Raw genomic sequence first — 24,997 nt, forward strand, 5'->3', positions numbered from 1 at the left:
GCCGCTCTTGTTGAAAATATTTTGACCACATATGTGAGGGTGTTTATTGCTTGGCTCTCTATAATCTTCCATGGTTCTATCTCTCTGTTCTTTTCAGTACTAGATACTCTAATTATTATACTATGTAGTAGGATTTTAAATCAAGAAATGTGAGGTTTCCAGCTATGTTCTTTTTCAGGACTGTGTGGTGACCTGGGTCCCTTGAGACAGCATATGAAGTTTAGAATGGGCTTTTCCATTTATGAAAAAAAAAAAAGCCATAGAGATTTTGATAGCAGTTGTATTTAATCTGTGGATCACTCTAGGTAATAATGGCATCTTAACAGTATGAAGTCTTTCAATGCATGAACAGGGGAACTTTTCTCCTGTTTTTTATTTGTCTTCTTTCATTTCTTTCAACAATGTTTTATACTTTTCGGTATAGAAGTCTTTCATCCCCATGCAGAAATTTATTCCTAAGCATTTTATACTATTTGATGTTATGGTAGGTTAAAATGTTTGCTAGTTTCCCTTTTGAATAGTTCACCATTAGCTAGTAGAAATGCACTTGATTTTTAGGGTGCCTGGGTGGCTCAGTCGATTAAGCGTCTGACATCCGACTACAGCTCAGGTCATGATCTCACAGTCCGGGAGTTCGAGCCCCATGTCATGTCAGTCTCTGTGCCAACAGCTCAGAGCTGGAGCCTGCTTCAGATTCTATGTCTCCCTTTCTTTCTGCCCGTCCCCCACTCATGTTCTGTTTCTCTGTCTCAAAATAAAGAAATACTAAAAATATTTTTAAAAAACAAGAAATGCACTTGATTTTTGACTGCTGATATTGGTTTTATTTTTCCTCTAAGATTTTATTTAAATTCAAGTTAGTTAGTACCCAGCATAGTCTTGGCTTCAGGAGTAAAAACCCAGTGATTCAGCTCTTTCATATGACACCCAGAGCTCATCCTGAAAACTGATCTCCTTAATGCCAATCACACATTCAACCCATCACCGTGCCACCTATCTCCCCTTCAGCAACCCTCAGGTTGTGTTCTGTATTTAAGAGTCCCTTATGGTTTTCCTCCCTCTCTCTTTTTACATTATTTTTCCTTCCCTCACCCTTATGTTGAGATTCTTGAATTCCACATATGAGTGAATTCATTTTGTATCTGTCTTCCTCTGACTGACTTATCTCACATGGCATAATACTCTCTAGCTCCATTCATATTGTTGCAAATGGGAAGATTTCATTCTTTTTCATCACTGGATAATATTCATATATATTGTATTATAGTAGGTAGTATGTATATTATATTTTAGTATACAGTATATAGTGTATCTTAGCATATTATATATATATATATATATAGTATTATACACATTATGTGTATATATATATATCACATCTTCTATATCCATTCATTAGTTGATGGATATTTTGGTTCTTTCCTTAACTTGGCTCTTGTTGACAGTGCTGTTATAAACATTGGGGTTCATATGCATCTTCAAATCACAATTTTGTATCCTTTGGATACATACCTAGTAGTGCAATTGCAGGATCATACGGTACTGCTATGTTTAATTTTTTAGGTACCTCCATACTGTTTTCTAAGGTGGCCACACCAGTTTGCATTCCCACCAACAGTGCAAAAAAAGTTCCCCCTCTGCTGTTTTTCTTTCACGGTTATTTATATTCGGTACAGAGATACTAGTCCATTTTATTTCCTTCATTCTTCTAGTTTCTGGTTTATTTTTCCTCTTCTTTTTCTGACTTCTCAAGGTGTATTGTTCTTAATCAATTTGTGATCTTTCCTCTCTTTAAATGTAGGCATTACAGCCATAACCTTACTTCCAGAGCTGCTTTCACTGCAGATTGTAGGTTTTGGCAAGTTGTGTTTCCATTTCTGTTCATCTCAAAGTGTTCTGTATATTCCATTGTGATTCCTTTTTGCTTAGCTTTTGATTTTTTAAGAATCAGTTGTTTTATTTCTGTATATTTGAAAATGTTCAATTTCTCATTCTGTTGTTGATTTCTCATATTATTTCACAAACTATTTCACCAGTTCACTGCTGGAAAAGTCTTTCTTCCTGATTCCAGTAAGTTGCCTACTTCTCAGCCTGTGTAATGATGGCTCATGCAAAGGTTTTTTATAGTAACTGCTTTTGGATATAAGTCTGGGGATACATATGTGGTAGAGAGAACAATGCCACCCCCCTAAAGAAGTCCATTTATAACACCCAGGACCTGTGAATAGGTTTGTCTTATATGGCAAAATAGATATTGCAGAAGTAATTAACTGAAGACTATTAAATGGGAGATTATATCTTTGATTATCAAAGTGGCCCAAATGTATTCGCAAGAGTCTTTATAAGAATGAGGTAGGGAAGTCAAAGTTAAAGAAGGACAGGTGACAAGAGAGGAAAGAATTTGGAATGACTGGAAGATGGTAAACCATGAGAAAACAATTATGGGCTGTTACTAGAATTTGAAAAGACAAAGACCATAACTCCAGAAAAACTGCAGCTCAGCTCACCCTTGATATCAACCCAGCCACACCAATTTTGGACTTCTGAACTCAAGAATTATAAGAAAATAAATTTCTGCCAGTTTTGACATTAAGAGTTTTAAAATTTTTATTTAAATTCATGATAATCAGACAATTAAAAAGTATACCCGTTAATACCAGGAGAAGATAGTGTTGTCAGGCTGAGTTACCTTTGAATATTGTCATTATGATACTGGGTCAAATTATTTTAGGAAGGATCTCATAGTAACTATCCAAATTTCTGTCATATAGAAATGCTGATCAGCTTCTATATTTAAATAGTGAGGATTAGTGCAAAACTAATCCTGCATTAGTGCAAAACAACACAGTCATTATTAATAACCAGGATAATTTAATATTAAGACATGCACTTTCAATATTTTTTGATATTGAAAATCTTTGATAAAGAGCAGTCCTTTCTTTTTTTTTTTTTTTTTTACAAATAGTTTATTGTCAAATTAGTTTCCACATAACACTCAGTGCTCAACCCCACAAGTGTCCTCCTCCATGCCCATCCCCCCTCCCCCCCACATCCATCCGTCCTCAGTTTTTGTCAGCATTCAAGAGTCTCTCATGGTTTGCCTCTCTCCCTTTCCCCCACCATGGAATACTACATGGCAATGAGAAACAATGAAATCTGGCCATGTGTAGCAACATGGATGGACCTTGAGGGTGTTATGCTGAGCGAAATAAGTCAGGCAAAGAAGGGCGGAAATGGTGAGAGCAGTCCTTTCTTAATGGAAGTTCCAAGAAATGAAAATCTCATCCTTTGTTGTCTGATCAATTTACATTCAGCTATTTCTTTTCCCAAAGACCTCTTGTGTGATTTTTTGGGGGCAGAAATGTGTTTCATTGTTTTTTTGCATAAAAGATTTAATATTTACATCAAAATGCAATAAAGCAAATTCAATAAATGTTTGTTGAATTAAATTAGAAGACATATACATATGCTATTTGTATGTGCACACCTTTGACTGAATGTTCCATTTTGGTTATTACTGTTTATCTTAGTCAAATCTCTGCATTAGCTGCATTAATTACTAAATGAAAAAACACTGTATCTTTTACAAATAAAAACTTAGTAATCAGATTTTAAGAGTGTAACAAAATTCACATGATCCTAATAAATAGAATATTGAGACAAAAAATTCATGATAGCAAACACATAGTGTAATAGTGGTTTCAGGAGTCGAATTTAGTGATTCATCACTGACATATGACACCCAGTGCTCATCAGAACAAGTGCTCTCCTTTGTACTCACCCCATTTAGTCCATCCCTCACCCACCTCCGTACACCACACCTCAGTTTGTTCTCTATCATAAAGGGTCTATTATGGCTTGTTTCCTTCTCTCTTTTGCCACTTGTCACATATGTTGCTCTGTTTTGTTTCAGATGTAGTACACACACACACACACACACACGGTCACACACACAGAGCCATTAAAGTTTTAAATAATGTGTTGCAATTGCATTCGGAAACTAAAATGATTATGATATGAGAAAAACCATGCAGTTTTTTCAAAGAATGCTTTACTTCTCACTTAAGTACATGTTTATTGTGTGTTGAAAGCTCTGCCCAACTCTGCCACTCAGTTATCCAGGCCGATGGAACAAACCCCAGCATGTACATGTGCTTGTGGAGGAGGAAAGTCGATCCATAGAGGGTTCTGGAAGTTAAATGCACAGCCCAGAAAACTAATCCATCACTGTAACTCACACACAATGGTCTAAAGAAGTCTCATGGTCCTACTGATGCAAAGGTTCAGAAAGTGTAACACCAGAAGGCGCCAGACAGTAGACACGCAGAGTCATTTGGGGAAGCACAGGGCTTTCAGAGAGGGCTGAGGCACTCCCTCCTGCCGGGTGCCACTTCACTCAATCTCTCTGTGGTTTAGTGTCCTCAGCTGTAATAGGGTCCCGTGTTCCAGGCTCATCGTGTGGGTTACATGCCGTGTACATGCAGTGTGCTGAGCTTAGGCTCACTCACGGTGTGCACGCAGGCGATGAGAGCTGTGGTGGATAAACACCTAGGAAGACAGACAGGATCACACAGGATGAGAAACACCTGCTTTGTGTTCCCTCCAGGTGTGGCAGGTGAAGCGGAGCTGCAGGTGATCCAGCCTGAGAGGTCGGTGTCTGTGGCAGCCGAGGAGACGGCCACTCTGCGCTGCACTGTGACCTCCCTGCACCCCATCGGGAAGGTGGAGTGGTTCAGGGGGACGGGGCCAGACCGGGAGTTAATCTTCAGTTTCCGAGGAGGATACCACCCACCGTCTCGAGTAATAAATGTTGCAGACGCCACAAGGAGAAACAACACGGACTATTCCATCCGCATCAGTAATATCACCCCAGCAGACACGGGAACCTACTACTGTGTGAAGTTCCAGAAAGGGACCCCTGATACGGAGTTTAAGTCTGGACCAGGCACCCAGGTCACCGTGAGTGGTGAGTGTGGTGTGGGCTGCCTTCATCCCCTGGTTGTGACAACAAGTCAATAAGAATGCCCTCCACTGTCTGAGCAACAGATAAGGATCAGGCACTGTGGTAGGTGCCCCTGAATCAGCCCCTTCCATGGTTCAGGGAAATTGAGACCTAAGGAGCTTGTGCTATTTGCTCTATGATCCACGGTTGGAAAAGAGTGGGAAAATCTACACTCCAGTATGTTGGTTCCCCAGTTCTTCCCTTTTCCAATCCTATCAGTTCTCTGGGGCCAGGGATGAGGGATTGAAAGTCTGAGTGACTTGCCCAGTTACAAGGCCTTATCTCACCCCTGCCCCCAGTCAGCACTCACATCTTGTGGCCAGTGTTCTCTCTACTCAGCACTTACTAAGCACCTGCTGTGTGCAGGCTCTGCTCTGGGTGCTGTGGGAGAAGCAGGGAACAAAACATGCAAGGCCTCCTCACTCATGAAGCTTACGTCCCCCTCCCTCCTGTGAGGACAAGTGCACCCAGCACAGGGAGGGGGAGATGAGCTTCCTTATAAACAGCCAGGATATCACAGGGGGAAGGGACACAGAAGCCCTGGTTACTCTGCCGCCCCTGGTAGAAGAGATGCCAGATGTTGGTCACTTCCTGTGTGTCTGGTCAGAAAATGTTCCTGTGATTTAGGGACTGACTCTCACAGTAGCAAATGAGTCTCCTCATACCCCCAGACATAGGGAGGAAAGGTGGCTGATCCTGATTGTGCAGGTATTATAGAAGGTCCCAGTGGTATGTCCCTTGCCTGGTCACCACAGCTGTATGAGGCTCCACCGCCAGGCAGATCTGTATCGTCTGCCCACCCAGATGATGCCCTGGATAAGAACGGATGGAGACAGAGGGACCAGGGAGGACCTCAGGCCACACGCTGTGTTTTCATCATGGCAGCAACTCAAATCATCAGTGGGGAGGGCCTATTTCTGCCCATTTTACAGGTTGGTCACTGAGGCCAGGGCACCTGACCTCACCGGGCAGAGGCGCCAAGATTGAACCCCGAGCATCCTGACTCACAGTCCTGCTCTGTGCAGTCACTGTGCTAGTCAACATGGAGAGAGCCCCAAGTCTCTCCTTGAAAATCTTGCATTGTTCTGTTCTTGAGCACTAAGCATTAACAAAACCAAGTCGTTAGATGAGACAGGGCTAGCATTACACCCCGGATCAGACAGACACACAAACGTCTCACCAAGTGTGAGCCTGTTTCTGGAGGACAGGGCTGTACGTTTGGAAGAGCATCTGGAGTCTTTCCCTGTTGTGGGATGTTGCTCTTTCACTGAGCACCTGGGGTGGGGGCCTGGGGAGAGCGCAGGGGCCCCCACAATCCCAGAAACACAACCCAGGAACCCCATTCGAGGCTCTGCAGACAGAAAATGACAGGGAGTTCTGTGAGAAAGAGTTCATTTTCTAGACTCAGCTCTCCAGATTCCATCCATTACCTCTGTTGCTACAGGGTCCGCAGCTCTGGACACCTGCAGGGACCCTTCCCAGAACTGCCTGCAGTGGAGAGTCCCAGAGGGAAAAAGAGGGTGGCAGTCACTGTTGGCTCTAGAAAATTGAGCACTTGTTCTGTTGTGATGAGAAGGCTGAAGGCCACCAGAAGTCCCCCTGGGATGCAGTCCAGGGAGAGAAGCAGCCCCTTGTTTCTCTCAGACTCAGTCTCCTCAGTGTAAAATGGTCATAATCGCAGACTCCTCTTAGGAGAGCTGGAAGGAACTGAGGGGCTCTGTCTGCATACCGGCATACAGGAGGTGGCCCCATTCCAGATGTTCCTTCCCAGTTTTGACACAGCTCCCTTTTCTGGGTTCCATTTCCTCACCTGTAGCACAGGGATCATTGCACCAGCCTTGGCAGGACGTTAGGGGGACACAGTGAGCCGTGTGAGAGGACAGACCCTCAGTGAGCCCTGAGTGCCCCTCCCAGGCCTGTCTGATCCTGGGCTAGTCTCAGTGTCTCTGAGGTCCTCCGTGTCCCATCTGTGCCGTGGAGATAATCGGGCTGCTGGTCAGGGGTCTGAGGTTTGGAGAGATGGTCCAGAAAGCCCCAGATGTGGGGGGTAGGTGATTCTTGAGTGTCGACATGCAGCAACTGAGAGCGTGGCTGATCCTACCCACTAGGCTCCCAACCAACTCTGCCTTCCTGACTCTATGACCTCTGCTGAGTCATCCCACACTGGGCCCTGTGTCCTTGTCTGTCTGTGACCACACGACCCACAGAGCTGCTGCAGGGACTGAGTGAGAGAATGCACATAAGGCACTTTCTACAGAGCTTGGCACATGGTCAATGTCTCTTGAATGCTGGGACGCACCAGGGCCCCCAGCACAGTGCAGGCACAGGGATGAAGGAGCTGAGAGGTAGGATGGGTCAGCCTAGCATCGGGGGTACAAGACACTCGATACATCTAATCACATCTTTGTCCTTCTAGGGGTGTCTGGACAGCTGACCTTTGTACGACTTGACTTACACTAGTGACACCTCCTTCTGATTTCCTCAGTATGTTTGATGTGCTTTAAAAAGGAAGTTATATATTCACAATTACACATACCTATAATATGTGCCCTCTGCTGACCATTACAGAAGGTATTGGGAAATAATGACACACTGGAAACACCCTACCAGGACTTTCTATGAGTGAAATGCCCTCCCATTTGAGTCAATGATGTGTGTGCTTCCAGGACACAGAAGGGCTTCCACCTGCCCTGTTGGCCGGTGTCTCTGTTCTTTAAATATTTCACAGTTAAGAACTTAACTACCAGTGTAGCCACTCTGGAAAACAGTGTGGAGGTTCCTCAAAAATTAACAACAAAACTCCCCTATGACCCAGCAATAGGACTGCTAGAAATTTACCCAAGGGATACAGGAGTGCTGATGCATAGGGACACATGTACCCCAATGTTCATAGCAGCACTCTCCACAATAGCCGAAACATGGAAAGAGCCTAAATGTCCATAACTGATGAATGGATCAAGAAGATATGGTTTATCTATACAACAGAATACAAATTGGCAATAAGAAGGAATGAAATCATGCCATTGGCAGCAACATGGATGGAAGTCGAGGCTATTATGCAAAATGAATAAGTCAGTCAGAGAAAGACAGACACCATATGTTTTAACTCATATGTGGAACAAGTGAAACTTAATAGAGGACCATAGGAGAGGGGGGGAGGGGGAAAATAGTTAAGGAGAGGGAGAGAGGCAAACCATAATAGACTCTGAAATACTGAGAACAAACTGAGGGTTGATGGGGGTGAGGAGAGGGGGAAATGGGTGATGGGCATGGAGGAGGGCACTTGTTGGGATGAGCACTGGGTGTTGTATGGAAACAAACTTGATAGTATATTTTTAAAAAAAGAAGAAGCAGAAGAACTTAACCACCACTGATATCGCAGCACTCGGTGATCTTGGTTTTCAACCTGACACTGACCCAAAAGAAGAAGCAGAATCACTAAAACAACCCTTCATGCTTCCTCTCAGACTCAAGAATGGTGTAGATTAGACCCTATGGAATATTCATGGAAAGATTGAAAAATTGAGTAAATTCATAAATTCTTGAAGAGAGATCCAGGCAAAATTAAGTTTAGGATGAAGATAGATCTGACTTTATTTTGGTTCTGAAAGCATTTTCAGTGTTACATTCAAAGCAAAACTGCATTGCGTGCCTCTCACTCCCTCACGGGAAGGAGAAAGGCTGGCTGTCCCATCTCACAGGGGGGACTGGGCTGTGTCACCCCACACTTCCAGGTGGCTGGGCACCAGGTGACGGCTGTCGTGGGGGTCCAGGTCTCACTAGCTCCATGTCCCCACCCCTACACCTACTGCTGCACACGCTCTCCAGAGGCGGGAAGGAGTTTGGGGAGGCAGCTCAGAACGGTGGAGACCAAGAGTGACATCCACCAGAAATGTCCTTCCTGTGCCCAATGGGTGGGAAGTCCCCTGGCAGGGACGACAACGGGGACCTGGAACTCAGGCTGGAATTGCCCGTGGGCCCTGCCCCCGACTCCTGGTCAATCTCTGACCCCGCCCTCCCAGCACTATCAGAAGGGCTGAAAAAGAATCCGTGTGACATTCTGCACAGTGTCACACACCTGTCGTTGGGGACGATGACCACGGTCGTGCTTACTCGTCATAAATGCTCCTCTCGTAGCCAAACCCTCTCCCCCCGTGGTGTTGGGCCCCACGGCCAGGGTCGCGCCCCAGCAGCCAGTGAGCTTCACCTGCGAGTCCCACGGCTTCTCCCCCAGAAGCGTCACCCTGAAATGGTTCAAAAACGGGAACGAGCTGCCAGCCTCCCGGACCACCGTGGACCCAGAGGGAGACAGCGCTTCCTACAGCGTCTCCAGCAGCGCCACGCTGGTGCTGGCCCCGGGGGACGTCCGCTCCCAGCTCATCTGCGAGGTGGCCCACGAAACACTGCAGGGGGGCCCTCCTCTTCGTGGGACGGCCAACCTGTCCGACACCCTGCGAGGTATCTGCCCGTCACCCCCAGCCCAAGCCCACGCCGGGCCCCCAAGCCTCCCAGCCTGCCCCTCCCCCACTCTGTGCTCCCAGCCTTCCACCCCCTGGATCCTGATTCCTGACAGACCCTCCCCATCACCGGGCACCCAGAGTCACAGTCACCTCCTACTGTTTTATATGGCAGATTCCAGGTGAACCCCTACCACACACCAAGCACTGTGCTAGATATTTGATTTACCTACCCCTAGCCATTCCACTAATTGAGCACCTACTGTAATCCAACCACTGTGTGCTTGGTGATTTCATGTATTTTGCCAGTTATTCTATTCCAACTCATGACCAGGGCTCTGTATCTTGATTTCACTCATTACCAGTCCTTTAACACCTACTGTGTACTGGACAGTATGTTAGGGATTTCATACACATGCAAACACTACCCTCACTGTTTGAGTACCCGCTGCATGCCTAGTTCTGGGTGATTCCCTTGCTGTGTGGGGGGAACTAAGATCTCGAGCCCCTCCCCAGTGATGTGTCTGTTTCATGAGGACAGAGGTTCTGCTCTGTGTTGTTTCAGTTCCACCCACCGTGGAGGTTGCCCAGCAACAACCCACGACAGGGGACCTGGTGAAGGTCACTTGCCAAGTAAAGAAGTTCTACCCCCAGCACCTCCAGCTGACCTGGTTGGAGAATGGAAATGTGTCACGAACAGAAACGGCCTCCTCGGCCTTGAACCTCATAGAGAACAAGGATGGGACCTTTAACTGGATGAGCTGGCTCCTGGTGAACGTATCCGCCCACACGGAAAATGTGGTTCTCACCTGCCAGGTGCAGCATGACGGGCAGCCCGCGGTCACCAAAAACCATACCCTCATGGTCTCTGCCCAGCAGAAGGACCAGGAAATACTTGCAACCCATGGTGAGGCCAACATGCCAACTGACCAAGCACTTCACATATTTTATTTTCTTTTCTCATGTTAGAAGCAGTAATTCATGCCTATAATAAAATAAACTAGAAGTCTATAGTTAAAAAGTAGAATTTTGATATGAGCTTCCCTCCCCAAAGATCCTGCTCCAAGAGTGACCATTGATACGATTTGGGTACATATCTTTTTAGATCTTTTGACATAAACATGCATTAGAGAAAGAAAGAACAGCTTGAGGGAGATGATTCTGTTGCTAGCATCCTGCCTCCTGTGCCTTCACTCGACAGTCCAGCCACTCCCTCTTTCTATTCTTTCTCACCTGGGCCTAAAATCTAGCCCTCTTCTACCTTTCTATCACCCCAGCACCTGTCAAATTCTGGAAGAGAACTCTGAGGATGGAGTTTTGAGTCTGGACTAGGCTCCCAGGTGACCTTGGGTGCTCATAGCACAAGCCACTTTTGTCCCCTGCTTTATGACAATAGATCAGCAATAATCAAGATTACTCACTATACATTTATTTGATGCCAATTACAGTTCGTTTCTGATTTCTTCCTACTTCAACCACCCTGGGAGCTTGTAATTTTACAGAAGGGACTCAGGGAGCAATGGGGGACAGATGGTGAAGATGTCCTGCCCTTAGTCCAGCTGATGGGCTAAACTAGCCAAGGGATGCCTGATCCGTGAGGACAGGGACCACCAGCCTCTAGAACAAATATGTGTTAGATATAACAGCTGGGCATTACCCAAGGACCTAGAGAGTCCCCTTTCTATGACCAATTCATATCGTATTTCTCTCTCATGTAACGTCAAGAGGAGTTTGAACCATGTTTCCAGGAGTTTTTGCTCCAGAAGTTTTTTCAAAGGCCCATTTGCTTCCAACATACCCTAGGACTTAGTCCTCATTGCTTGGTCCACACTGGGTCATCGAGTGTCCATAACCCGCCTACTAGGAGAGTAGAGATAGGGAGGGGAGAACAACTTCTCTTAAAACTAGAGGTATTGCATGATTGTGTCCAATAATGACTTTGTCATGGATGCACATCCAGTTGCAAATGCATCCAATAATTGTGTAGTCATGTGATTAAGGACTTTGGTTTTTCTACAAAACCAATACCATTACACACTTTGTAAAAGTAACAGTAACTCTCTACTATCAGGTAAAATGGAACCTATATTCAAATTTTGCAAAATGTCTCCTAAGACTTTATTTTGTGCACCAAACGTGGTTTTATTTCATCTCTAAATGCTTTGAGAAACCTTCCTGTGAAACCACAAGGAACTCCACAATCCTTTTTTTTTTTTTTTTTATAAGAAGAAAATCTGAATAGCTATGGCCACTCAAATATTCATTTCATGTTGGATGCCTGTGACAGGTTGTGCTTTTAAGGAAGCTGGTCTATTTTCTCTGAGTTGTCCAATTTCTACACATAAAGTGTTCATAATATTACCTTGATAATATCTGTAGGGTCTGTAGTGATATCCTATTTCTTTCCTGAAATTGGAAATATTTCACTTTTTTTCCTTGTCAGAATTTCTAGAATTCTTTCAATTTTATTCATTATTTCCACAAAGTCACTTTTGTGGTTTTTTAAAAAAATTTCTCTATTGTTTGTTTTCAATTCCATTGTTTTCTCTCCTCTTTTCATCCCCATTTTGCTTGATTTGGGTTTATTTTGCTCCTCCTCATTTTGTGAAATGGGACTAGGATTATCGATACTAGTCCTTCTTTGTTTGAATGCCACACCTGGACTTACCTCTGTGCTTGGGGAGTCAGTAGATGGAGCCGGGGATATCTGGTGCTGTATTCTTCCAGACTGCAGGCGTCCAGCCTGCCTGCCTCCCACTTCCACCTTTCAGAGTCCTCCTATTCTTGGACCTCATGTCATTTTCAGGAGTCAGTCTTGTACTGAACCAGGAGAGCAGGAAGAGACACATCAACACCTCCTCTTCTGGACTGGATTGGGCTAGGATTTTCGTCTTTGGCCTTGCACTGGAGCTCATACTAGGGATGTTACTCCTGGTGCTTCCAGTGTTCCTGAACTAGCAGGTTTGCTAGTGTGCTAAGACTGGAAATGAGTATAGGGTTCTCTGGGTTGGAGGGCTGAATGCCACCGTGGCCCTGCTGCACCAGGATGCCAGACCCTCTACTGAGCATCACAGGGCTCTAGTCACTGCTATCAGTGGTCCAATGAGTTGGAATAAGAATGCACATCTTTTTGTTCATGTTTATGGTTTGGAGGTATTTTATTATACTTCTACTTTAATAAACATCTGATTTCTCAGTCTAGAATAACCAGCTATGTTACTGAGGTTGGATAGCTGGTTTGGGCATTTGGAGGAGAGAGTTCTGAGTCCTCAGATCATTCAGGTTCTTCTTTCAGGATGCTAAGTTTGCCTGTCCTGGTTTTCCTTCTTCCGTTCACCACTCAACTTGGAAACAGCACCTCTTCCATCTTTTTTCCTTTCCCCCAAACTTATGCATTTTAAATCATTCCGACTTCCTTTATGCACATCTGTCTTTTTAAAATGCCCCTGCCTTCCTGTATCAGGTTCCTATTGCTGCTGTGATAATTAGCAAACACGTAGTGGCTTAAAACAACACACATTCTTTTTCCTTTCATTTCTAGAGGCCAAAAGTCTACGATGAGTTGGCAGGCTGCATTCCCTCTGGGGGAACTATGGTAGAGTTGTGTCCTTGCTGTTCCACTCCTAGGGTCCTCTTCCAGACTACCCTCTGCTGCGGTCAATATGCCTCCTGCACCCACTCCTCTGCCTCCCTCCTTCACTTATAAAGTTCTCTGTGATTACATTGGCTCCATTTTGAGCACCCAAGAGAATGACCCACTCCAGACCATAGCTAGTTACCACACAGTCTACCTTGCCATGAAAGGGACCAAATATTCATGGGCTCTGGGAGATCTGGGCCAACCATCTTAAGTCAGGCATACTTTGAAACTATTTTTTATGATCTGTGTCCTGACGTGCAGGACACATTTCTAATATATTCTCATTTAAGCAGGATTTCATATTGGCAGTGGGATTTCTAAAAAAACTCTCAGGCTACTTGGCTTGCTGCCCTTGTCCTCTTTGCCTGCCCTTTCCTGCGGCTCGTGAGGACCGGCAGTGGCATAAGGGATTGTGCTTTGGATTTGGTGATTTTCCTCTTCTGTCTCCCAGAGATTTTGCAGTTTGGGATTGCTCTTCAAGGACTTCTGAGAGCCATGTTTCCATAGAATTTACTCTCCTTTTATTGCATTCTCTTTGCATTCAGAAGCTGTATTCAGAGCTAAGTTCCTGCCTTGTCCTCACCAGACCTAAGTACCCCAAGGGCTTTGAATGCCTTATCCCCAAAGTCCCCATCCCACATCTCAGTATCTATCTTCTATGTTTCCCCATTGAAGCCCTATTGTGGCAGGGCAGGTGCAATGAAGCTGAGAGTTCAATCCTCTTTGAATCCCGATACTCTTATAATTATGTTGGGCCTAATTACGTCCTCAGCTTTTTCTGCCTTCTGGATCTGATAAGTGTGAGTCCACACTGTTGCCCAGAAGTCCTCTTTCACACTAGACCTTTCAAGAGATCAGTAGGTCGGGGCGCCTGGGTGGCTTAGTCGGTTGGGCGTCCGACTTTCGCTTGGGTCATGATCTCGCGGTTCGTGGGTTCGAGCCCCGCGTCGGGCTCTGTGCTGACTGCCAGCTCGGAGCCTGGAGCCTGTTTCAGTCTGTGACTCCCTCTCTCTCTGACCCTCCCCTGCTCACGCTGTCTCTCTCTCTCTCTCCTAGAAATAAATAAAACATTAAAAAAAAAAAAAAGAGATCAGTAGGTCTTAGTTTTTCATAGTCTTTCTCTGAATGGTTGATGCTCAGCAACTGTCGTCCACCCCAAAGTTCTTATAATGACCAACTGATTTCCAGATTACCAGGCACTCCCATCATCCACTTAATCCATCCCAGGTCACTGCTGGTTGGTGTTAGCAGTGACCATAGCAAGCTGGGACCTTCCCCTCTTCCTCTGCCCACCAGACAGGGGACCTCTTGCCAGCCAGCGGACTGAGACCCAGGTCTGTACCTGCACATGAGACTGGGTTTCCAGACCCCTCACAGACAAACTCCACAGGTCACCTGAGTTGGGAAGCAGACTCTAAATCATATGAGAAGGGAGAAAGCTCAGTGTGGTGAGGTGCCTGATTCAAAGGAAGGAGGCAACAGTGGCAAAGGGAGATATTGAACACAATGCAACACAGAAAAGTCACACTTGCACAGAAAACAGGCAAACTGGATGTCATTTTTGAGTTATTTAAATAGAGCAGAGGGGCAAAACCTTTGTACACCAACTTCTTCCAGTCTTCTGCTGCACACCACCCTCTAGAAGCAGGTGCAAACATGTGAAATGCAGCTCTTTCAACTGAGAAAAAGTCCAGAGGGCCACCCAGCTGAGAGCTGCTGAGCTCCAACATTCCAGGGGTAAAAATGTTGGGCTTTTGCTCCTTTCTCTAAGAATATTCCATGTATTTCAAAATGTGTTTGAATTTCTTGATGTAAATCTAAGAGGAAAATCCAGTCCTTGTAAAAAGGCAAAGAATCTGAAGCTGTCCCTCCAGATCCAATGACCTATGTGCAACAGGAGAGTACCTGATTTTGGCACTGGGATCCTGGTGGTCTGGATGGTGTTTGAAGCCCCTCCCACATTTAGACCTCATATCCGTTCCTACCAGGGTGTTTTATGACCAGCAGATCTTGTGAGGACAGGCTACCCTGAGGGCTCCCTCAGCACAATAACTTGGGGTCGTAGAGGCTCACATGCAGAACAAGGAAAGGAATTCATGCACTGTGTGATGTCACCATGACACTGTCCTCACTCTACTTGAGGACACACTGACATTCGTCCCTATGACCCTGAGAGGATGGACTTATCCCGGTCCACACACACGGTCTCAGATTCATCCTAAGGGACAGCAGTGAGGGATTCCCCACTCACCTTGTGGCCCTCTGTAAACTATGAGCCTGGTCCCTCATCTGAAAGAGGATGGAAGTCTTGCACCATAAGGTGTGGGGACCAAGTCAGTAAAGCTCACATACATGTTACTGAGTGCTCAGGTCTCCACCCCTTCCCTTAGGAAGGACACCTGATAGCCTGAGAAGGGATGAGGGAGACGAATTATCTCTTACCCTGACGTCTGCCTGGAGCCTTCCATGGGGGGGATTCGTGAGCTTCAAGCATTGATTGGTACAGGTCTCCTCAGATAGAGTAAGTGGAGGCCCCAGACCTCCAGAGTGGACTCATGGATCTCTCTCTAATGTTCTGTCCTGTCCCTTCATTTCCAGATCGAGAACTGTCCACTCCACTCCTGGTGGTTCTCTTCCTGGGCCCCAAGCTGCTGCTGCTCGTCACTGTCTCTGCCATCTATGTCCACAGGAAGCAATGGATTGACTGTGGATTATGGACAAGGAGGGCAGGGCAAGGTCCATCCCAGAAGGACCCAGGTCAGCGGGAGGGGCAGCCTACAGGTCACACAGGGTCAGCGCCCACCTGGGGTAAAGACCAGGTGACACACCTCCCTTCATATCCTCTGGAGCCTCAGGAATCCCTCTGAGAGGATCCCAACTTCCAGAAAGACTACTGGATTCTGTAAGAGGTGGATGGGGTCAGGGGCTTTGAAAGGATGTACGGAGATACCTACAGCTTCTGGGAAGGGAGTGGGCTGAATAAGCGACAGCTGGGTGGGAAACCCCCTGGAGACCATCTCTAGATTATTTGGGCACAAGGAATCCGCAGTTAGAGGAAAGCTGACGAGTGTGTGCTGGCTGCCCTGGGGACAATTTCCACTCTGACCCTCTGTGGGATGATTGAAGGGGTTAGGAAGGGGGATAGGGACCTAGGGAGGAAGGCTGAGGAGGCATAGTGCATGTAAGGGGCTTCCTACTCTCTAACAACAGGTGTTCTGGGAGGAAAATAGCACTGAGGTTGTAAGAGACACATGGAGAATATTTCTGGAATGGAAGGCAGATCATGAAATGTGAACATGGGTCCATAGCTCCTTCCTTCCTCCCCTGCTACCTGCCACCCTCAGTCTCTGCTGCCTTCTTCCTTCCATGAGAGGCCCAGACTAAAACAGAAAACACCTAGAAGCTTCTACAACACTGCTCCAAATGCTTTCTTCCCCAGAGACCCATCTGCCACAGTTCCTGCTGCTCCTTCTCACCATCCTTGATGCCCCAGAGCTGGGCTACATACCTGGGCCTGCGCAGAGGCCATGGGAATGTCTCTAGAGACATACACATGGATATCTTCCTAGAATGTGAGAAACAAGTCACAAGTTCATGTACCAGGCTATCTCTCATCTATTTCCTGGGGACTGTGGTCACGAACTACACATTCAAGTCCATGCTCTCATGGGTTATTGCTGCCAACCCCCAGACTCCCTAGCCTTGGTAAGGTGCTTCAATCCATCTTGAATACAAATGAATCCTCTCCTGGATTGAAGGGAAAATAAAGGACTCACATCCTCTTTGCCTACCTGTCCTACTCCTCAAACCCAGAGAGAAGATTTCCTCCTCTCCCTGTGATGGGAACACTAACTCTACTGTCACCTTCATCCTTTTTGGCCCTCTGCTCATGTACACATGCTGGCAGTCCAGAAGTCAGGAACCTTCCTTGATTTCCTTCTTTATATCCTATATTTAATTCTGCTTTCATAATGTATGTCCAGTAACCAGACAGTGTTAAACATTCTATGCTTGGAAAGTAAAAGACTGCTTTGTGGTTCTTGCCGACTTCTGTGGTGTCGATACTCCTAATGTGGCCAATTTCAAGCTGCCAACAGTTGAATAACTAGCTTGAAAAATTCCTGAAAAGCTCTCATGTGTGAGTGCAAGCTTCCTCCTGCACACCAGTGAGCTACAACCAGAACCTGCACTCTGCTCACTCCTGGGCTGCTCCCCAGTCACAGGCACCAGCATCCCTTCCTGGACCATTGCTATGTCTCTAAAGGCTCTACAGTGTCAGCCACAGTGATATTAGGGAAGTGGAAGTCAAATGTATCCCTCCTCTGCTTCTTCCCACTACAGATGTGCATGCCTCAGTCTCTCCCTCTTTCAAGCTTTCCCCACATGTCACTCTATTAAATACACCTTCCATTAACCACCCACATAAAATAGCAATTCCTGTCTCTCACTCTGTATTCCCACAGCTCATACCTGAACTGAATTCTTTCCCTGGAAGTTAAGATCGGCCGACATGATAAATGGAGACAGTGCTTGTCTGCACGGTGGTGAAGGACCGAAGCAATGACGATGCATCTGAAACCATGTGAAGTGATCAGAATAATCTGAGGGAAAAGTAACAACTTTTCTGTGAACTTTAGAATCTTAGTTCAACATACTGGATACCCTCCAACTGCCAGTTATGAATGGATACAGACATGAAAAGACAGTAATAGTATGATTCACTTGGTAAATGGTCATTTGAAACATTAGAAAGGGTGAAAGGCAGGGTGAGGTGCCTTGGTGGCTCATCCACCTCCTGATTGGGCTCAGGTCATGATCTCACAGTTCATGGTTTCAAGCCCTTTGCTGGGCTCTGCCTGGAGAGCACAGAGGCTGCTTGGGATTCCTCTCTCCCCCTCCCTCTGTTCCTCCCTGGTTTGCTCTCTGTCTCTTAAAGAAAATAAAAGAAGTAACATTAAAAAATTTTTTAAATTAAAGAAAGGAAACCTTGAGATGTAAAGTGCTTTATTTTTTTAAAGACTGATCTAGAGAAGTTTGCAGAGTGCTTGCCTTCTTGTAACTGCACAGTTTACAATAAAACAAGTTCTCCATTATCTCATTTGTTTCTCAATTGGGATCAGCTTCCAACATTATTGTACTTCTAATGCTGTGAACAACATATTTGTGAATATTTTCTGATGTCACTTCTTCTGGGACATTTTCACTCTCCTTACGCCCCCTCCCCCGTCCCCACACCATCCTCAGGTACGTGATAGGTTTGCTTTCACTCTGCTCCTCTGCCTGCATATCTAGACTCTGGAAACCATATCCCTGGCAGCATTTTCATGAAAGTTGCCATTGCTTCATGAACCCCACTCACATTCAGTTTGAACTTTACCTCTAGCCTCATCTTTTCACGATTCACCTGCACACTTTCAGCTTGGTGCCCATTCATTTTCACCATTTTCCCACTTTTATGCAATGTCACCCAGGCTCATCACAGGGAGACCAGGAGACAACAAAACTACCCACTTTGCTATTGTGGTAAAGAAACATCACAACCCCAATATCCTGGCACCTTGATCTTAGACTTCCAGGATCCAGTACTTTAGGAATTGGTTCCTGTTGTGTAAGGCATCCAGTTTTGGGTGTTTTCTTACAACAGCCCAAGCCAAGACCAAATCTTATGAATTATGAACTTTGCTTACTGATCATGAACCAATGTTGATTCATTATTTATAACAAATGTACCATATACCGTAAGACATTAATAAGACGAGAAACTGGGCGCATGGCTATATTGGGACGCTGTATGACTGTCGCAATTTTTTCTAAATGTAAAACTGTTTCACAAAATTAAATCTATTAAGAAAAAATTTCAACATCTTGTGCTCAGCTGAATCTCTGCCTCTTGCACCCCCTTGGGGGAAAATGCAAGGTAATGAATGGCGGGGAGATTTGGTGTTATTATTCAGGTTTTATCTCACTTCAGGTTTGTGGTTCCTTCTCCTTCCTGTCCTCTGCCAGAGCTCACTCCAGAGCCAGGCACTCAGGGATCCCAGGAGCTGCTTCTCAGTCCCCATGATAGGCATCCCAAATATTTTCAATTATGAAAGCCCAGGTTAGTCCAAGGGTGAACAGAGAACTCTGATCCCCTGGGGGTAGTTTTCAGACCTCAAATGGGGAGCAGTTAATCCTGTCCTGAGCCCAAGGAACAGCTGGAAGGTGCTCTGCAGAGCATGGTGGATGCTGTGATGTACCAGGTCTCAGGAGGTGGCCCTCAGCTGTCACCCTCTTTGGGATGGCCTCAGCTGAGGAGAGTCACCGTGCCCAAGGTCATGCCTGGTAACATCCTAGCTCCAGACCACATGGGAGATCATCTGAGGTTATCATTGAGACCTCACTGCAGCTCAACTTCTTCTAAACAATCTTTTCCCTTCTTCTCCCTTCCACAGGTTTGATCCTAAAAGTACTCCCTCAAAATCACTTGCTTGTTAATATTCATCTCAACATCCATTTCCCAGGGAACCCAATGTGGAACAAGAGACTGTGGTCAGTACCAGATAAAAGAAGAGATCCTTTTGTCTCTAGGGGCCAAGCCAGTCATGGAAGAATGGATTGTTTACACTGCCACATACCATATACATATACTGCATACCACATTCTATATACCATATACCACATACCATATTCCACATTCCATATACCATATACCACATACCATATTCCACATGCATATACCATATACCACATACCATATGCCATACACCATATACCCTATATCATATACCAAAAACTCTGAGTATATAAAAGCAATTAGAAACCACTAATTGTTTATGCAAAAAGAGGTATAATAAGATCTGTGTGGTAGAAGATGACTTTGGATAGAGGAGAAAGTAGAGCTTACACCAGGCTATTAGGAAGCAATAATTTTTGTCCAGGCAAAAGATGGTGATGGAGGTAGAGAAATGGAATCAACAGGTATTTAGGAGGTCAAATTAACCAGGCCTCTAGGGTGCAGGCAAGAGTGGACAAGTGAGGATGCAGAACAAGGGCCTCTTCTTGGTTGATCAGATGTATAGAGGATATGCCACATACTGAACAGAGTCGAAGGGGGCAAGAGAATGTCCAAGTGCAGACTATGAACTCAGTTTTGAATATTTGAACTATACAAATGAAAATTTCAAAGTCAAAGGATATGCACGTCGTCACCAAGAAGTGGATTCAGGATTAGAATCTTGATTGCATCTGGTTACAAATCCAGTGCTGTTGACCAGCAAGGCACTAAAACACCCAGTTTCTGAAGAGTTTAGAGTCTGATGGAAGGTGTGAAGTCCCGTAGAGGTGGGAACACAGGAGGGATGCTGGAAACTGGAGGTAAGATTCTGTTCCACCCTCAGCAGGGGCCATGGATGGCTTCAGAGGATGGATTTCATCTTTCCAGAAGAATGTGATAAAATGGTGACATCACTGAAAGCGGGGAGTCTTGTCATCTTCTCTAGGCAGTTTGGGCCTGCTCTGCATTCTCCTCTTGCTCTCACACTCCTCCTGACTTCTATATCCTGTAGATCCCTAAGAACAGGCAGGGCTCACAAGGAATCTGTTGCAAAATAGCCCTAGCATTAAGTGCATGACAATGGACTCGCGGACATTAAGGGTCATCAGTTTTGTGTGGACAGAGAGACTCTGGACACAGCCATTGTGTGTGAGAAGAGCCCACTCTAGTGTGACATGGTCAGAGTCGCATGCTGGTTCCATCACTTTCTGAGAGCATTTCTTGAGTTCCTCCACCCCCTTCTTCCAGAAGCCACTTCCCCCAATAAAACCAAGTGGAAAACACAGAGGTCAACCAAACAGACGATTCCATCCTCATCAGTGACGTGTCACCCAAGGACATGGGCAGCTATTCCTGTGTGAATTTAACATTAGGGCATCCTGAGGTGCCGTATGTATCTGCTTCAAGCTCCTTATTTCTGTGAAAGGTGAGTATAGCCGGACAATGTCCATCACCTTGGTAAGTAAAACTAAATTTTTCAAAATTGGAAACATGTACCGAATTATCAGTACACACTGGATACCGAGCCCCTTCAGCTACAAACAACCCTGTAGGCTGGGATTCTACACATGGCCCTTCTGTCTGTCTAGGGCCCTTTGCCCAATATTGAATCAGGCCATGTGACAGACCATCTGATGACCCAGCTACGAAACCTGAACACAGGATAAGAAAAACTCCAAATCAAAAGACACTCAATAGGTTAAATATAACTGCATGTGTGCACTGAACAGTCCAAAAAGTTGTTAAACTGAGCCTACAAGTCTGTCTGGTCTTTCTGAGGTTTAAGGACAAACCTGAGCTCAAGAATATGCAGTGTGTCTTTTTGAAGTACTTCCTGTCTCCAAACATAAGTCACAGACACTGTGGCCCCATAAGAGCCTCTGGATAGGGATGGAATCTCAACATGAGGAATGTTAGCCCCAAGTCTAATATCTCCTGGGACAAAGCAAAGGGATCCACAGACAGATAGAACCTCTACAAGCCCTCAAAATTCCACTCACTCATTTCTAACTAGAATGTCATTGGGGCCTGGTGACAGCTCCCTGAAGAGTCAACACAATGCAGTGAAGACATCGTTCCCCACACAGAAAATACATGAGTGCCTATGGTCTACTACTATGACTTCTGGGGAACCAAGAAACCAGCAGAAAGGTTCCTGTGAGTCACCCACTCCCAGGTCTCCTTCAGATTACTTGTCCTGGAGGGGTTGAGTCTCTCTCCTGGCACTTGATCTTTCCATGCCCTGCCCTGGTCTACCCTCAGCTATGCTCTTCTCTTACTCTCTGAGGACTACCAGTGTTTCCTGCTTCTTGCCACTCCTGCATTAATTTTATCAAGTACAGTGTGATTAGAGTATCCATCTGTCTTCTGGAAAACTAGTTTCCTCAGTAATGTTCTCTTCAAGTCCAGCCATATTCCATGCCATCCATTGGCCATGGAACATTTACATATTTCCTTCAACCCGGAAAATGTGAGTACAGGTGGCTTACCTGCCATTCTCCTGCATTTGGCTGTGGGGCCAGTGTAGGGAACACAGTCAGATCCCCTTGCCTTTGGTTTGGTATTAGATTGTATCATACTGTGTCTTCATATGAACTCTACTGAAATATATAACATCTTATAAAATTTATCTTGCAGTTTTTCCTCATTATGAACACATTCTACTGCACAGTTGAAAATCCACGTGAAAAGAGCTCTGGAAGTCGTTACACCATAATTTCAGGAGCCAGGAATCATAAATGCATATACCCTTGGATTGGGGTGTCCAATTCGCATGACAGTAAAATAAGCTGTGTCTGTCATAATCCCAGTTTTGTCCCTTGTGACCTTGGGCAGATTACTGAACCTCTCCAGACTGAAGATCCTTCCTATGTAAAATCTCAGTATCTTGGAGTCAAAAAGATGTAGAGTCTGTGAATCTTAAAATCTTAGAATTATCAATTCATTGAGTGAGTCAACTGACTTGTAGGTTCTTAAATGGTATTTAATATTCATCTTTGCATCTTTCATGGCCAAAGTGGAAAAAAAGAGAGAGCAAGATTTTGAGACTTTCATCGATCCCATTCATTCTTTCATCCATGCATTCTCCCATCCAATCATGCATCAAGCATTCACTCACTCAATGCACACTCTCATTCAGCCACGCATTTACCTATGGAAGAACCTGTTAACAAGTACCTGAATCCTCCTTTGAGGCAGCCCCTGGGCAGATGACTATTTTCAAGGAGCTCCCTGACTCCCACCGTGGACTTCCTGTAGTAATTGTCTGCTTTCTCTGGGCTGTGTCAGTTCCCACTACAGTGACAGTGTCCCAGTCTTCACCTTCCTCAGACTTGGTGGCTCTATCTGCTATGTGGGGAGATTCTATCCACATTTGAGCCAAACATATGGCTGAATCTATTTGTCTACCTCTGTCATCGTGTATATGCCACTTCTCCAGGGATGATGAGGTTGCTTGAAAACTGACAAAGAGCCAATAGAGAAATATAATGGTATATCTTGGAAGTATGTCCTTTGGTTGTGATTCTTTTGGAGAATAGAATAGAACTTTTTCTTTTTTTAAAAAAAAATATTTTTCTTAATGTCTTATTTATTTCTAGGAGAGAGAGAGAGTGAGCAGGGGAGGGTCAGAGAGAGAGGGAGTCACAGACTGAAACAGGCTCCGAGCTGGCAGTCAGCACAGAGCCCGACGCGGGGCTCGAACCCACGAACTGCGAGATCATAACCTAAGCGAAAGTCGGACGCTTAACCGACTAAGCCACCCAGGCGCCCCTAGAATAGAACTTTTTCAATTTATCTCTGTGTATCTGTTAATCTAGTACATGGTCTAGGTATAGAAGGAGTTCAGTAACTGTTTTTGAGTAATAAACGATTCAACATTGTAATAACTATACATTACATACATATATATGAAAATAATTTCTCCTCTATTCCATCAGCCTTTATCATTTCTGGGATTGATAAACTGGTAGGGAGCCTGTATTTGTGTTAAATCCTTCAATATTAATTGTAAATACTTGATACAATAAATGGCAAATATAAGCAAAAAAAGATCACACACACACACACACTCAGTGATCAAAATGAATTAAATCTTGTCATTTGCAATGATGTGGATGAAGTGTATCATACTAAGCAAAAGAAAGTCAGAGAAAGACAAACACCATAGGATTTCACCCATATGTAGAATTAAGAAATAATAGTGATGAACATATATAGGAGGAAGGATAAAAGAAAGAGAGAGGGAATTAAACCATGAGAGACTCTTAATGATAAAGAACAAACACAAGGTTGTTGAAGGAAGGTGGGTTGGGGTGGGCTACATGGGTTTTTGGTATTAAGGAAGGCACTTGTTATGATAAGCCCTGGGGGTTGAATGGAATTGATGAATTACTGAATTCTACTCCTGAAACCAATCGTGCACTGTATGTTAACTAACTAGAATTTAATAAAGCTTTGGAAAAAAAAAACCCTACCTTTTACTATAAATCCCAGGGATAAATGTACAGCACAGGGAAATAGAGTCAACACTACTTGAATAATGCTGTATAGTGACAGATAGTGACTATATCTGCCATGATGAGTGTTGCATAATGCATAGAATTGTTAAATTACTATGTTGTGCACCAAAAAATATTATAGCCTTGTATGTCAACCCTAAAAATAAAAATTTAAATACTTTAAAAATAAAATTTGTCCTGGTAGGAAAAAAAAAAAAGAATTGGACCCATACATGACACGTATTTGGTCAAGTGATGTTTGAAAAAGGTACCAACGCAACTCAATGTGAAAAGGCCTTTTCAACAAATGGTGTTGAAACAATTAGATCTTCATACATAGAAAGAAGGAGGAGGAAGAGGAGGAGGAGGAGAATAGAAGGAGAAGGTGAAAGAGGAAAAGAGGAGGAAGAAAAGAAGAAAAATCTTGAGTGTTTCCTTGTACCACACACAAAATTTGTTATTGTGAAAAATTTTATTACCTTATAGTAATGTTATTGTACAATATACACAAAAATACTAAGAACAAATTTAATATGATCAATGGATCAGACTTAAATTTAAGGCTAAAACTGTAAAACTTCTAGAAGAAACTGTAGGAAAAAAACTGAATTTAATGGTATTGGGTGAGCAGAGACATTTTAGATAAGACACAGGAAGCACAATCTATAAAAGAAAACACTGATTCATTTGACTTCTGTAATCTCTATACCAAACCTGAGGCCTCAAGAGGGAGGAAGCCCACAGGAGGGGAGAGAGGCCCATGCAGGGAGGAAGCAGTATTTCTCCTGGGCTGCTCCACTCTCTCTGAAATGTAAGAGGACCCCTCACCAAGTGAGGCCTTCTCTGCCTGACTTATATTTCACA

At 44.6% G+C, this 24,997-nt stretch overlaps 1 protein-coding gene across 6 annotated transcripts in view; it reads left to right on the plus strand.

The window, feature by feature from the left end:
• Positions 1-23,172, plus strand: part of LOC120235389 (signal-regulatory protein beta-1-like) — a 49,932-nt gene extending 26,760 nt beyond the window's left edge. Inside the window, exons 2-8 of one of the 6 annotated variants that reach the window (XM_039237699.1) lie at positions 4,607-4,966; positions 9,140-9,460; positions 10,025-10,366; positions 15,698-15,856; positions 19,534-19,630; positions 20,886-21,791; positions 22,272-23,172. In XM_039237699.1, the coding sequence (XP_039093630.1) occupies positions 4,607-4,966; positions 9,140-9,460; positions 10,025-10,366; positions 15,698-15,856; positions 19,534-19,630; positions 20,886-20,901 (1,295 nt within the window). In that variant the 3' untranslated portion in view covers positions 20,902-21,791; positions 22,272-23,172. Of the gene's footprint in view, positions 1-4,503; positions 4,967-9,139; positions 9,461-10,024; positions 10,367-15,697; positions 15,857-17,562; positions 17,916-19,533; positions 19,631-20,882; positions 21,792-22,271 lie in introns of those variants that run through there. The other 5 variants (XM_039237700.1, XM_039237698.1, XM_039237701.1 and 2 more) reach the window with 5 other exon arrangements.
• Positions 23,173-24,997: the final 1,825 nt, after the last annotated feature.

Source organism: Hyaena hyaena, unplaced genomic scaffold (assembly GCF_003009895.1).
Source record: "Hyaena hyaena isolate Hyena2069 unplaced genomic scaffold, ASM300989v1 scaffold_131, whole genome shotgun sequence".
NCBI classification, from domain to species: domain Eukaryota; kingdom Metazoa; phylum Chordata; class Mammalia; order Carnivora; family Hyaenidae; genus Hyaena; species Hyaena hyaena.